The 15,455-nt window shown below is 34.2% G+C and overlaps 1 protein-coding gene across 1 annotated transcript in view; it reads right to left on the bottom strand.

Annotated features, from left to right (window-relative positions):
- hsd3b7 (hydroxy-delta-5-steroid dehydrogenase, 3 beta- and steroid delta-isomerase) overlaps positions 1–11,166 on the bottom strand; it is a 21,923-nt gene extending 10,757 nt beyond the window's left edge. Inside the window, exons 1-3 of the mRNA XM_056453723.1 lie at positions 10,747–11,166; positions 6,309–6,464; positions 3,155–3,263 (exon numbers count right to left, since the gene is read on the bottom strand). Of these exons, the coding sequence (XP_056309698.1) occupies positions 3,155–3,263; positions 6,309–6,464; positions 10,747–10,909 (428 nt within the window). The 5' untranslated portion in view covers positions 10,910–11,166. The remainder of the gene's footprint in view (positions 1–3,154; positions 3,264–6,308; positions 6,465–10,746) is intronic.
- Between the last annotated feature and the right edge of the window lie 4,289 nt (positions 11,167–15,455).

Genomic DNA, 15,455 nt, shown 5'->3' with positions numbered 1-15,455 from the left:
GCTGCAGAACATGAGAAGCTAATGGGAGTAAAGCGACTTACAGGTTACTTTACAGGTCAGTGACCTCTGAGCAGTGTGCGTGTTGACAAATAGGCAGACATTTTTTTTCTGGATGCAAATATTTTTTACAAGAAAAAAAACAAACATTTTTTAAACATTTTATAAAGACTATACATTAAATACATTTTTGTTAGTTTGTAGTCTGATAATTGAGAAAACACAAGTACCTCAAATGACAGCAAAAAACCTTTTTAATATACAAATAGCATGTGAGTGATTTATCATCATTTTAGACACTTACCTTCATATAGAGCTACTTATTTTATAGGAAATTATGAATAAGATTTTTTTCTCCATAACATTGTTTTGAGATTCAGCAAATGGGTGTCACACGAATGTACAACAAAACTTAAATTTATAGTGGTAAAAAGGTAAATATGTAAAAAAATAAAAAGACAAAAAGTTTAACAGGTGAAGCACATGGACTTCACTCACATGATTATGAATGGGGTCTTTCAACAATTCAGAATTTCAGTGAAATTAATATTAGCATAGTGTCACACCAGAGGACATGGTTTTCAATGACAAAATGGATCAAGCTCATGTGTTTTAGAAATATATGGATGAAAAACACATTACCATTTACTAATATTGCCCCTTGTAACATCAGGCCTGAGGTTTTTAGATTTCGCAATGACTTTAAATCATTGAAGTACAGTTGAAGTCAGAATTATTAGCCCCCCTTTGAAATTTTTTCTTTTTAAAATATTTCCCAAATGATGTTTAACAGAGCAATGACATTTTCACAGTATGTCTGATAATATTTTTTCTTCTGGAGAAAGTCTTATTTGTTTTATTTCGGCTAGAATAAAAGCAGTTTTTAATTTTTATTTAAAAACCATTTTAAGGTCAAAATTATTAGCCCCTTTAAGCAATATTTTTGATAGGAAAGTTATTGTATAATGATGGTTTGTTCTGTAGACTAATTACCATAACCTGCCTAGTTAACCTAATTAACCTAGTTAAGCCTTTAAATGTCACTTTAAGCTGTATAGAAGTGTCTTGAAAAATATCGAGTAAAATATTATTTACTGTCATCATGGCAAAGATAAAATAAATCAGTTATTAGAGAGGAGTTATTAAAACTATGTTTAGAAATGGGTTGAAAACAACTTTTTACAGCAAAAGTCTGAGGAAGAAAGAAATGTTTAACCATTTACTGCATTTTAAATGTTGCCAATAACTATATTAAATTTTGTCATATGTAAAAGTGAAAATGCAACGTCATGTCAGCATTTCATACACACAAACACACACATATGCATTTATTTTATTTTACTTTATTTTTCACTCTATATCAAGATATATCACAATTTCTTCAGAGGCTTCTATTAGAGTTGACCTGAGTGCACCTCTGTTTTCCAAAGGGATTAGGGCGAGAATATTTTTTTTCTGTAAATTCTTCCCTATGGCTACAAAACATTCATTATTATCATGATCCTAAAAGGGCATTGCTCATGGCAAGCAACTGCTGTTTCACAATGTTAAATATCAAAACATACCACAGGGATACTTTCATTAAAATATGGCAATAAGGAGAGAGGGAGGAGGACTGACAGATATTGTTTGTGTGTATGTTGCTATTTCAATTTTAAGAGAAATGAAAATATCTTGAAATGGGGGATGTGTGTTAATCACTCTCAAAGGAAAATGTTAATGTTTCTAGCACGTGGCAGTAATGGAAAGGTTTAAAGGTTTTGCTCTGTGTGTTTTTTTACTTCGAGTTCTTCACCAGACTTCAGTTAAAAATCTTTCATGTGCAAAACAACTTAAAGGCCATCCAAAAGCTATCATTCCAGTCATTGATAAGACTTCAAGACACATTTTTTCTTTGACTCTGGTTTATTACAAGGCCATCTGTGGAGCATTCAAGCTATTTTGGCCAAATAGATTGTGTTTTAAGCTACTACTCACTGCGCATTACTCTCAGTTAACAATAAAACGCATTAAATGTGCAAATGTCGTGTTAAGAAGAGAAAAAAATACCAGAAGAATAAAAAGACAAGTAAAAAAACAACAAAAAAAAACAACAACATTCCATCTGGGCTGACGGATTTGGAAATCATCGATTTAGACATGCAAGTGTCATTTATCAGATGACAAGTGGCACATTTTCAGCTGCAGAGATTCACGACTGTGGTCTGTATTTATTTATTTTTTTCAATTTGACAGACCCTTCAAAATGGAATGTCTGAGGTGATTGTGGGATTCTGTTATGTCATATCTAGAATGCTTTCAACATGTGCAAACCTATAGTCTTCCACACATTCCTTGGGGCTTTTCACAGTGCACTTAATCCTGGGTAAAAGGGCCTTTCACACACTACTGTCATTGACATTTTACACACAAACTGTCATTGCTGAATCATTGTAAACCTAGAGTTTAAATACATTTCAGAATGTCAAAATTTATCCTGGGTTAAGAATTGACCTTATGTATTCATAGGTCGATGCTTCAAAGCATTCAGTTCAAAACTCTGGGTTAACGTGGCACTTGACTCATTAACATTTAGCAGATGCTTTTATCCAAAGCAACACACAGCCGAAGCAGTGGTGGTTTGGTGCCTTCCTGAAGGGACTGACCTCAGCTTTGGTATTGAGGGCTGGAAGAGAGTGCTGGTTATTCACTCCCCCACCTATAACCCCTGATGGTGCAAGAACTCAAATCTGCGAGCTTTAGATCACAATTTCAACTACCCAATAGGCCACAGCTGCAGCATGTTTCCATTTGAGTTAACTGGCTACAGTCTATTCAGAATAAAATCTTAACAGCAGTCTGCAAAATATGAGAGGAAGCACAAAAGCACAGAAACCTTTATAGAAACAGGTTGTATGCTCAAGAAATTCCCATCAATGACACTGACACCACAAACATGCATAGTTTAGGTATGTGAAACGTCATACTCAGGAATAGACTGTGTGCAAATGCAAAGCAAGGTTACCCAGAACTCAATTTAAATAGGTTTTGGCTAGGAAACGCCCTTATCATATACTAATTCCTTTTGAATTTGAACACCTATCACTGTGTTAAGACATTTCTCAATTTTTACAATTGTAACACTTCTCAAAGAAGCTATTTAAACAGGTCCACTCACCTGACAAATGGGTCTCCTTTTACATTTGGACCAACCACCTCCATTGAGCTTGTGTAGACCAAATACTGAATACCGATTTCTACACAGGCTTTTATAGCATTCTTCGTCCCTAATAAAGAAAAACACTGAGTAAGAAGAAGCAGTAAGATGAAAAAAAAAAAAAACAGGTAAGGGGTCATTTACCAATAAATAAAGATGTTTGTGTTGTGCAACCTGCTTAATGACAATCATTAAACATGCAGCTGATGATGTAAACCATAAGTTCCATATATGGATGCACTTTGAAGCATCAGATAGCTTAAAAGAGAAAGCCATAAATCATGCAAATGCTTTCTGAAGTATTGCATACTGAAAACAAAGGTTTTTTTTTTAACTCCTCAGCTTTATTCAGTGGTATTCACAGAGGTGATTTCTGGGAAAATAAGGTGGAGTGCAGATCTGAGGCCAAACGAATGAATATGATATGATAGGACAGGATCCAAACCAAAGGAAAATTCCAGTATGGTAGTACATTTATCATGTCTTGCTCTTGTTTTCATCTGAATTCTTTGGATTTGTCGATGCCTATCACTCTCATGCAGAGCCAGGCTTAACCCTTGATCAGGTGATGAACCATGTGTGTTAACTTCATTGACATTGATTGCAAATTATGCTTGCTCATCTGAAGCAAAGTTTCAGGATTTCTTTTAAAATGAGCATTTTTCTCAGCCTCAAATTTTTGTTCAGTTATTTCACTTTAAAATGCAACGAAACAAACATTTTATTTGTCATAAAGTTTAAATAACTGAACCTACACAAAGGAGCTTGAGAAAAATGCTTTCAAAACAACAGAAAAGGACCACCACCCTAAGCTAATAAGCAAATGGTCAGACTTTTATTAAAGATTACCAAAACAAACATTTTTTAAGTGGATTAACTTACATAGATTAATTGTTCTTCAAAAGAATAAAAATGTGTGCTAGCAAAATAAACATTGTAAATTTAGATTTCTCAAATTCCTTAAGTCATAAAGGTCTTGTAATAATCAGTAAAACTGCAAGGTTTTTCTAATGAGTTTTATCAGCGATTTCAGTATTTAAGGGTTAAAGATGTTAGCAACAATTAACCAGCAGAGTCTACAACAGACAGTACAATTAAAAAAAGTGATCATAGCAAAACCACAAGCACTTCAAGGTCAATCTGAAGACATTATAACATCTGTGAAAATACAGACATGCAGGTGGAGGTGCTGAGTGCATTTCACTGTCTGATTTTTTAAATTATATTGAATGTAGACGTATAGTTAAATTAGGGCTGCAAGTTATTGCAAAAATCAGATATTGCGATATTTTATTTTTCTACGATAAATATTGCGATAGGAATGCAGTTTCAGAAGATTCAGAAGGTTTAAATAGCTCTATTTGACGGTTTTCTGGAGAGTTGAATAATCACAATGCTAAAAATGCTTTTCGTACTTTGTTTTGTCTCTTTTCTAGTCCAAATATTAAAAAAATACATTCTTAGACCAAGAAAAAAATATTGTTTAGTTTTCACCATCAGAAGTAATAAGTGTTTTTTCTTGTTTTAAGGAAAGCATCTGTGAGTGGGGCAGATGAAATAATCTTGTTTTTGCTTTGAAATGTAGATATTTGGACTAGCAACACGACATAAATTGGAAGAAATGTTTTTTTTTTTGCATAAATCATATGAATTCCATATAAATACTATGATTAAATACAATTCTGTAGCTCTTGGTCAACTATAATTCAGACTGGACATTGCATACATTGCAATGTGACTATTGCGGATGCGCACATTGCAATATCGATGCTGAAACAATATATTGTGCAGCCTTAGGTTAAATTATTTAACTACACATTAAAGGCATGAAATGTCATTCTCATAAAGACAATGATCCATCCTGACTGGCAGACGCGTTTACTGTAAAAGAGCAGTTGCGGTTGAAAAAACAAACTTCATTATGTGCAGTAAAATTCTCGCTTTGTGTTTGAGTAAATGATGCATTTCTGGACCCAACTAACTAGCAAAGCTTGAAGGTTACTGGAAATGGCGGCAAAGAAAAACTGTGGGAGAAACCAGAAACACCCACACAACACCCGCTGCTTGTTTTCCTCCCCTTGTTGAAAGAAATAAATACTTTTGTTTAACAAGAATTCTAAAAGAAAAAAAAAAAAAAGTAGATTCTTACAATAAGAATGTTTTAATACTAATAAAAACAAGAAATTTCTAAAGCACATTATTGAGCGATCTGTGAAGGGTAATGCTGCGTTCACACTAGAGTTTGTGAGTGCAAAATTCTCTTGTACAGCACTGTGAAAAGGGGGGGAATTAAACAAGATGAATGGATATTTAAAAAGTGAGCGATTGGTCCATGTTTTAAATTCCTGTCCAGAGAGGTCATATTTTGATCCTCGATTGATCTCACGCAGTCAAGTGATGCGATTTCGCAGGTCAGAGTTCACCAAGCTTGAAGTTTCCAGTCTGACGCATTTGCGTGCGTATGAATGGAAATCTAACTGCATTGGTCTTAAACTTGATTCCTGGAGGGCCGCAGCTCTGCACAGTTTTGCTCCGAACCTAATTGTCCACATAAAAAAATCAAACTAATCAAGGTGTTCAAGACTAAAAGATACTATTAAGCAGGTGTGAGTTGGAGGTGGCTGGAGCTTCAGTCTGCAGAGCTGTGGCCCTCCAGGAATTGGGGGTCACACTTTATTTTGATGGTCTGTTTGTTGAATTTAAGTTACACTGCATCTACATGCCAACTAATTCTCATTAGATTATAAGTAGACTGTTAAATTGGGGTTAGGGTTAGTGTAAGTTGACATGTACTTGCAAAGTTTCTTAAAGTCAGTTAAATGTCTGTTGAAGAAGCAGGATCAACAGATATTAAGCAGACAGTCTACTAATACTCAAATGGACCATCAAAATAAAGTGTTACCGAATTGGGTTTGAGAACTGATTTACTGTATTTTGATCAAATAAATGCAGGTGAGCAGTTGCAGCAACATTCTGTTTTCTATAGTACTCTCCACCTGTACATTCATTACCTGAGATTCTAAACCCTTTCAAACAGCAAAACGCCATCATCACTGATACAAAACCACTGCTATCATTCTCCTTTTTACTTCCTCTAATCTTATTCTTCACTTACCTTGTACATTGACAGCAAAGATGACCTTCTCTGGAATTTTATACCACACATCAACCAAACTTGCAGCATGGATAACCAGGTCTGCTCCCAGGAACGCATTGTGTACATCCTCATATTTTGTTATATCTCCCTGTATGATGACCACTTTCACATCCTCTGTGAATACAAGAGAAAACAGAATGGCAAGCAAACGCGTGGTTAGCGTTTTGAGAAATCGTATCTAGATAGTTTTTTTATATAGACCATTTTGAGGGATGTAAATGAAGACAATGGTCCCAACGTATTTCCTGTTTTACATTTTTAATTTCTATAGCTTCCGAGAATCCAGAAAGAGACATATTTATAAATAATGTTATGATAGCGGTTTTAACTTCAAGTTATGATTGAATTGCCTCTTGTTAGTTATGAAATAGTTTGATATCAAGGAACAAATGTTCATTGGTCAATGATATTAACTCATTGAAATGGTCTATATAAGCCATTTTCATTTTAAACAGGTCTTATGTGGTCATTGGAATACACATGCAGCTGAAGACATGTATCACATCCAGCAGTACACATAAAAACATTTCATCGTATCTGTTTACAAACTTTTGCTTACTTTATATAACAATTTTGTAGATAAACTTGAACCTTAAAATATTTGTGAAACGTACTATCATCAAATTCTTCGCCGTCAAACACAAACAATCCGTAGGTTGTTCGTAAATTCTAGTAAATGGGGGAGTCTGTGGGTGTGCTTTTGACAGCTGCTCACAAGGTCAGTTTAGTCAGCATCCTATTATCTGTGGTTTGCATTAGTAAACATCCTGTTGTAATTTCTAGGATCGTTGATAATATATTTGATTATAAGCACGTCTTTATCTAATACAGGATATAAACAATATGCTCCATCTGTCTGATGGAAGAAACATCCTCATCCTGGTAAACAAAGCATTGTTCTCATTCTTACTCAGCCACTTATACAACAATAAACATGTTTGTTCAGAACGGTCCTGCAGAGAAATGCAGTATCTGACTTTCCTGTGGTATTATCTGATTTTTGAAGCTTCCCATTGTTTTAGATTTTTTAATAAAATAAATAAGGATTTTGAAGTGTTTCATAAAAAAACAATGAGTATGTTTACATGGACACCAATAATTTTAATGCAATTAAGACAATACTCTGCTTAAGAGTCTACCATGTAAACAGCCATTTTAGATTGATTTAATCCGATTAAGGTCATAATCAAACTAAACAGAAATGGAATAAGACATGTGAAGTATGCCGATTTTAGTCACATTATTGACATGCAGTACAGACATGTAAACACTGCAATCAAACTATTTTCGCTGCGTTTTGTAATCAGATTCCATACACACACTGCTGTTTGACACTATTCTCTGGACTTACCGAGTCATTGAAGGACTACAGACACCTGCATTGCGAAATGCTGAGGTTTTTTTGCCTATACGGCATGCAGTATCAAATTCCATTAAAACAACACTCTTCCAGCAGGTCATACTCGCATCCAATATCTCGTTTGTCACGGGGGCATGAATGAAATGTTCCTGAAGGACTGTGAAAGTGCCAAACTGCAGTTAAAGTTGACAAATTAAATTAATTAAAAATTTATTAAAAAACAAATTAAAAATGACACACCCAAAATTACATGAAACTCCAAAGAAAACGTGGATATTGTGGTGACGCAATGACGTTATTCGAATTATGTGCTATTACATGTAAAACGGGATCATGAAAGGAACATTCAAAAAGTAACTCATGTAAACACCTTAATCATATTATTGTCTTATTCAGATTAAGGCAAATAATTCGAGAACTGATGTCCATGTAAACGTAGTCAATGAAACAAATCTACAAATGAAAAAACTTTGTTTTTTGTGGAGTCTACCAGTATTGAGCAGCATAAATTCAACTATTTAATATAAAATAACACTGTATAGTCTTTATTATTTAAATAAAGATAATTAATCTTTGTTAAAGCTTCAAGCTTTGTGGTCTAAATTAGCTTGAAATCTCACACAGCTTAAAAACCCATCCAAAAAAAAAAAAAAAACGCACACATGCAAATGCAATGTGACTATTGCAGATTCACACAGACAATATTGATGCTGAAACAATATATTGTGCAGCCTTGGTTGTTTTTGATATATGGAATTCATTAGGCCTGTCACAATAATCAATATAACGACTTATCGCACAACACATGAACAGGACCTCAATCATTTTTGGTGATGCAATATATATCGCCCATACATAAAAACCAATTCTAGCAACATTCTCTATCTATATCGGAGGTGTCAATATGGTTAAAAAAAACACAGTATTTATTATAAATTACCATAGTATATTTTCATGTGGGTGTCTGACAACTGAAAAAAGAGCTGGCACCAGATATTTCAGCTTCTGTTACTTTTTACCACGCATTTTTTGTTAATATTTATTATTATTTATTTAGGATATGCGCTTTCACATTCTGATTCCAATGCCTCATTATTAAATTGTTAAAATTACTATAATTAAAATTAAATACTCAAAATAAAATATGATGTGTTCTTTGGAAGAGTGCACTTGCATTATGATGATATTATATTGTCATTATGTCATTATATAACAAGTGGCATAAAATGGTCTTTAAATGACAATAATATCGTATATCGCAATATATCAAACAATAAAAAATAGTCTACAATTCATGTCATTTTTAATTTGTTCGGCCATCTCAGTCATTTTGACAAAAATCACAAGCACTGACAAACCACTGAACCTGAACATTTCACATTAGCCTAAACATTACACTTGTAAAAGAATTTTGACAGCAGCAATTGTCTATGAAGATAAAAGCCCAGACGGTGAAAAATGACATCCTCTTTACCAGTTACACAACACAAACAATAATTACTGAGACTGGAATATCCAGTGTTAGATAATCATGTCTGTAATATTCCTCACCTTGAAGATGCTTGATTAACTGGGCTTAATAATAAACTTTTCCTAGTGAGGGTTTTCTGTGTGTGACTGATTGTCACAACGTTTTTCACTGTCCAAGTAGGTCAATGTTCAATTCTGATATGAAAAGTTTATCTAACCTCTTTCTGATGCCATCTAGACTTTGACCACATGCTGAGCTGTTGTCGATTTTGAACATCTGCATGAAAATAATGCAATCTTTCCCCCAGTGTGTTAAAAAGCAGCAATGTATGTGAGGACTAGAAGGCAAAACAATGGACACTGCAGTGCATGTACTTGCCAAAAAGCCAACAAACTCTGCTAATAAAAAACAGCTCAGTGACAAATTAGAACCATCAGCTGATCAGATTCAAAGTTTAACTTTCCTCAAGCAGCTATATGCAGCGTCTGCTTAAAAAGTTAGTATATATTTAAAAATGACACAGTTTCAGCTTATTCTCATTATAATGAGATTATATTCAGTGACTACACTAAAAACAAGATTTAAGAAAATAATGTTAGGATATTTTTACAGAGAAGGACAGACGGAGCTGTCTGGTGATAATGGAAAAGATGAGCAGAGAAAACTACGTTGGATGGAAGTGGCCTGAACTCAAAAACTGAACCAAGCTCAAATACGCAAGCAAAAGTCAAGGTTATGTATTGAAATGAATGACAATTTCCATCTGCTCCTTCCCGTTACTGAAGTCAGAGAAACAGCAGATGCTTCCCTCTGGGCAGTTCCAGAAAAAAAAAAACACACCATATACTTTAGCTGTCACGAATACAGGCATATTCTCTGGAAAAGTGAATAAAAACAACCTCTGGGACATGCGTATCCAGCATTAGAGAAACACTCTATTTTATTAATCAACATGTTTCTGTTGTTGTCCAGTTTGATAAATGAGGCTGGATATATGCTCTATGCCTATATGAAAAGTCAACTATTCAAATGAAAGAATTTTAAGAGAGAACATACAGAAACAATACATAAATAAAAAATGATGGTCTAAAAATAACTTTAAAAAAAAATCTTTATTTTTGAGACGTCATTTGCATGACCATTAATGTTTAATGTGTATTTGGTTCATAAGCTGTTGACAGCAGTCTGGCAACTTTTCATGAAAGGTTTTTAGCTATTTTAAGGTAAATATAACACAACCATCAATAGGCCTATGTAATTTACCTTTTCAGTTATAACGTCTTTTTGAGACGGATTATGTAGGCTATTGATTTATTTAATGCTATCCCCCTTATAATAACAATAAATTTAACATTAACTTGCTTGCTGCAAACGTATGCAAATAAGACTCAGTCAATTAATTCCAGAAATGTTTAATTCCAACCATTAATTATAAGCAAATACAATACAAAGCTTGAGATGAGATGGAAATGCCCATGTATTAAAAAAAAAAACTATCACATACTGTTAACACCAAGCGTCTGAAAACGTAAATAAACCGCTCGGTCTGCTTGTGAGTTTCTTACCTGTGCTCTCACTCTGTAGACTTGGGTAAACGTTTTTATCGAAAAGCCTGATCTCCTTGACATTTTCTTCCTTCTCCAGCAAAACTCTCAACAGGTGCTGCCCCAGGAAACCGCATCCTCCAGTAATGACATAAGTTAACTTCGACTTGTTATTATTGGACATTCTTTCTCCGTTGAATCCTCCCGCTATTGACTGAAATGTTTGGTCCGTCAACGTTTAGCGACGTCAGTCACTTGGTTCACTCTGCAAATGTAAGAAAAATCAACCTGAGATCCAAATTTCAACTAATTTAACAGCTCAGCCCACCGAGTGAATGCGGGGGGAGGGAGAATTGAGATGTCGTGTCGGGGAGGGAGATCACAAGCGTTTCTACACTGCTCTAAGCGTATGCGAAGAACGGGGGCTATGGCAACTCTTTGGGAGATCAAAGCAGGTTTATAAGACTGAGGCTGGCGGGCACGCCGTTGCAAAACCGCCCAAATTTTCACTATCCGCCTGTCATTTTTTACCCGCAAAAAATAAATTCAAAACCGCCCAATCTGGCAACACTGGAGGGCGTTCCTCGTGTCAATCTGTTACTGCTGGATCCTATATTATCCACTGGAGACCTGCTTGTTCCTGTCGCGTCCAGTATGGTGGATATACTGGCAAATAATGTCATTAAAATGTACTTTTTTTGTTCTGAATTTACTTGGGAATGATACATTAAAACAGTGTCTCAACCACATTCCTGGAGGGCCACCACTGCAGGTTGTGGATGTCTCCTTTGTCTGTCACACCTATTACAGGTCTTTCAGTCTCTGCTAATGAGCTGATGATCTGAATCAGGTGTGTTTGTTTAAGGAGACATGGAAAAATGTGCAGAGCTGGTGGTCCTCCAGGAACGTGGGTGAGAAACACTGCATTAAAATATTATATAGAAATTGTAATTATACACTAATGATATTACCAATTAATAAAATATGTAGTTAAAGGTAAAATAAAATGATATTTATTTATTATATTCATACATATCCTACAAAAGACAACAGAAATTAAGTTGAATTTACAATCATATAGTTGTGAATTTATATATATATATATATATATATATATATATATATATATATATATATATATATATATATATATATATATATATATATATATATATATATATATATATGCATTATATGTAATTATCAAGTCTAGTGAACCAACAGGATCACCCATGGCACCCATTTCTCATGACACCGGAAGCTGTTCAGAACTGATTACATGGACTTTAAATGCAGCACAGACACACACACATACACCAGTTGCTGAGTCTTGTTTGCTGTGTGTGACATTACAATGTCTTTGCCTTGCCTTACTGTGTTTGATCCTTGCTTTGTTGTTTGTTTGTTTATTTACGTTGTATGCTGCCTGCCTTTTGACTATCCGCCTGTATATTGACCACGACTCTGGATTGCCAGTATACATCCGTTTGTTCCTTGACCATTGCTTGCTTGACCATTCTGTTAAATAAATCCTGCATTTGGATTCGCACTTCCTTGTCAGCATCCCACTTCACATTACACAAACACAGTTATGTATTATGCAAGTTTATTATTATGTATAATATTATATTAAACTATTCTTACATACAATAAGGAATATTGCTATATTTTTATTTAGAAATGGAAATAATAAAATGTATAATAAAGTATTAAAGTGACAAAGTTAACTTATAATAATGAAATAAACACTAAATATATGGAGATTGGATACATGAAATGCCTATCCGTCTGCACCACACCAGTCTCAGATAACAACTTACTCTAAGTCATTATCTGTCAATTCACAAAGTGTGCGAGTAGTTAAAAATTAATATAATGATTATAACTCTGATCAAAGTCACAATCTCCTTTCAAGGACAGTGTCATCTGGCCTATATCAAACACATTTAACCAGTTAAAACCACTGAGTCTTCTCTCTATTGTAGACCAGTGGTTCAAACACAGCATGTTAGTGTTTAAACAGTTTAAATACATCAACCATCTGGTACTTGGGAAAAACAACTGCTTCTTATTTGTATAATAATCTTTAACACTGCATAGTAACTATACATGACAGGAAATTTAAATGAGAATTTGTGAAACAAATCTGTTTAACGGTTGGGCTGCATTACAAAATGGGTTACATCATCAGTCAACAGCTCTCAATTTGACATGAGGTGAAACAATGAAAAAAAGCTTCCTTAACCCCCCCATTGGGCTGTGAGAGATGTTTTGTCTTTAAAAAATAAAGGACACAGGCCAATAAAAAAAGATAATCCCCAAAAGAATACTATTATTAAAAAAAATAATAATAATCTTTATATATATATATATATATATATATATATATATATATATATATATATATATATATATATATATATATATATATATATATATATATTAGGCTTAAACAATAACATATATGAGAAAAATGAAGACAAAGTTTGCAAATGGCACTCACTCTCTGGCCAATAATTATCTATTGCCTCATTGAATGTGGAGAAACGAGGCTGCTCATCTAACTAAACCCGGCTAAATGTTGGCCATTGGTCAGGATTCTTGATGCAGACTGAAGAATAACACATTGTCAGAGCACACAATGTAGAGCACAGGAGAAAAACATTACAAATACAGGCATAGACAACAGATATTAGGATTTTAATGTGTCTTTTCACATAACTCTGTGGAACATGATGTTATTTTGATTACCACAGGGCGATGTAATTGGATTGTGAAATATTAAATAATAGTGTCAGCTAAAACCAATATCAATTTATGATTTCACAGTGATCCTGCCAAGAGGAGAAGTATCTGTTACAAAACATACGCGTTCAACAATTATTTGATTCTACTTTTCCATATTCTTTCTCATATATTTTCCATGCAGTAAAAACCTAAGCAGGTGCCTCTTTTTCTCAAATGTAACAAAGCCTAATGGATCACATTTTCATCGGTTATGGCTTACCTTTATTTTTAAAGAAGCTTAAAGGGACAGTTCACCCCAAACTAAAAATTCTGTCATCATTTACTCACCCTTCACTTGTCACAAACCTGTTTCTTTCTTCAGTTGATGACACTAAAGTTATTCCATTGACTTCCATAGTATTTGTTTTACCTATTATGGAAGTCAGTGGTGACAAGTTTCAAACATTTTTCAAAATATCTGCTTTTGTGTTCTGAAGAAAAAAGAAAAAACTTATAAATGTTTGGAAACACTTAAGAGGAAGTAAATGGTGAGTAAATTAACATTTTAGATGAACTATCTCTTTAAGAACCTAATGGGCTATGAGATACATTGGGCTCTGTTTTAATGATCTAGGCACAAAGTCTAAAGCGCATATCGCAAAAGTATTAAGGCCGTGTCCAAATCCACTTTTGCTATATTTTAAGAATGGAAAAATACGGTTTGCGCCACGGTTCATGGTGTAACAGGGTTGTGCTTATTCTCTTAATGGGTTATGGGAGTGTTTTGAGCATAATGTGCATTAAACCAATCAGAGTCTCATCTCCCATTCCTTTTAAGTGTCAGTTGCGTCGCACCATGGCACATTTGCTATTTACATGGCGGACTTCGTAAGTGGAAAAAATGAACACGAGGATAAAGAACGAGGCTCCTCCATTCGGCCCCTTTACTTTCTCTTCCCTTTTACTCTTTACTCCTTCACTTTCGTGGATAAGGAAACAATGCTGTATGCACTCCACTGAAGACATCCATTAGCCTACATATTTATATTTACTTGTTAAGCGCAAAGATTTGTTTCAAAACTATTTCTAAATTCAGTTCTAATTTCCAGCAAATTATTAAATGAACAATAATAAAGAAGAGTGGTCAAAAACTGAGTAATATCCAAACACAGGTCCTTATGCCCCATATGGTCCAAAACCTGACAGGTGGACAAATCGAAGCTTGATTTTTATTAAAACAAATATAAATATGCATATAATAAATAATTCTCACAATAATAACAACATTATGCAAATGCATACTGTCATGAATAAACTGAAAAAAGGTGTTGAAGGAGGTGAAGAAGGCATGGAGACAGTGGTTTTTATATTCATGTAGAAAACATATTTTTTGTAACATTTTAATCCTTTAATTTTTTTTGTATGTAAAGATATTTTTGTATTGCTGTACATCCTGTTTGTATTAAGCAATGTGTACAACTAACAGGTTCTGCGCTGGATTTTAGACCTGCTTTCAGCTGATCTATTTTAGTTCCTCAAAATAGCAACACGCCAACAACGCTCCTGGTTTCTTTATTTAACTAGTGAATTACATGAATGAATCCTGCACAGTATAAGTTAAGGATGATAAATTAGCTTCTGTGTAATTTGATGTCTAATTTGAGCTTGCCAGATTATCAGAGTAGCTATAACCTTTTTTTAAATGGTGATGGCTGTATTTTGCCTGTTATCATTTAAGAAACTGTTACTGTCAGAAGGTGTTTGACGCAAGCTCAGACACAACAAAGCACCACTGCTGAAAACCAAAATCTGAAAATGGGTTTAAATTTGCCAAGGAACACAGCGACTACCCAAAATGACAATATGAGCAGTTAATTGTGCTTTTTTGACCTGGTGGTCATCAAAAGTATATCAGAGGACCCCCAGATACTGAATTCAAAACTCAGTTCACTGTAAGGTCTGGCAAAGGTTTTGCCATAGTGTGTTTGACCCAAACATCAGGT

The sequence above is a fragment of the Danio aesculapii genome, chromosome 3, assembly GCF_903798145.1.
Source record: "Danio aesculapii chromosome 3, fDanAes4.1, whole genome shotgun sequence".
In the NCBI taxonomy this organism is placed as follows: Eukaryota; Metazoa; Chordata; class Actinopteri; order Cypriniformes; family Danionidae; genus Danio; species Danio aesculapii.
Note: the sequence above shows the minus strand (reverse complement) of the source record. Positions and strands in the feature narration are given on the sequence as shown.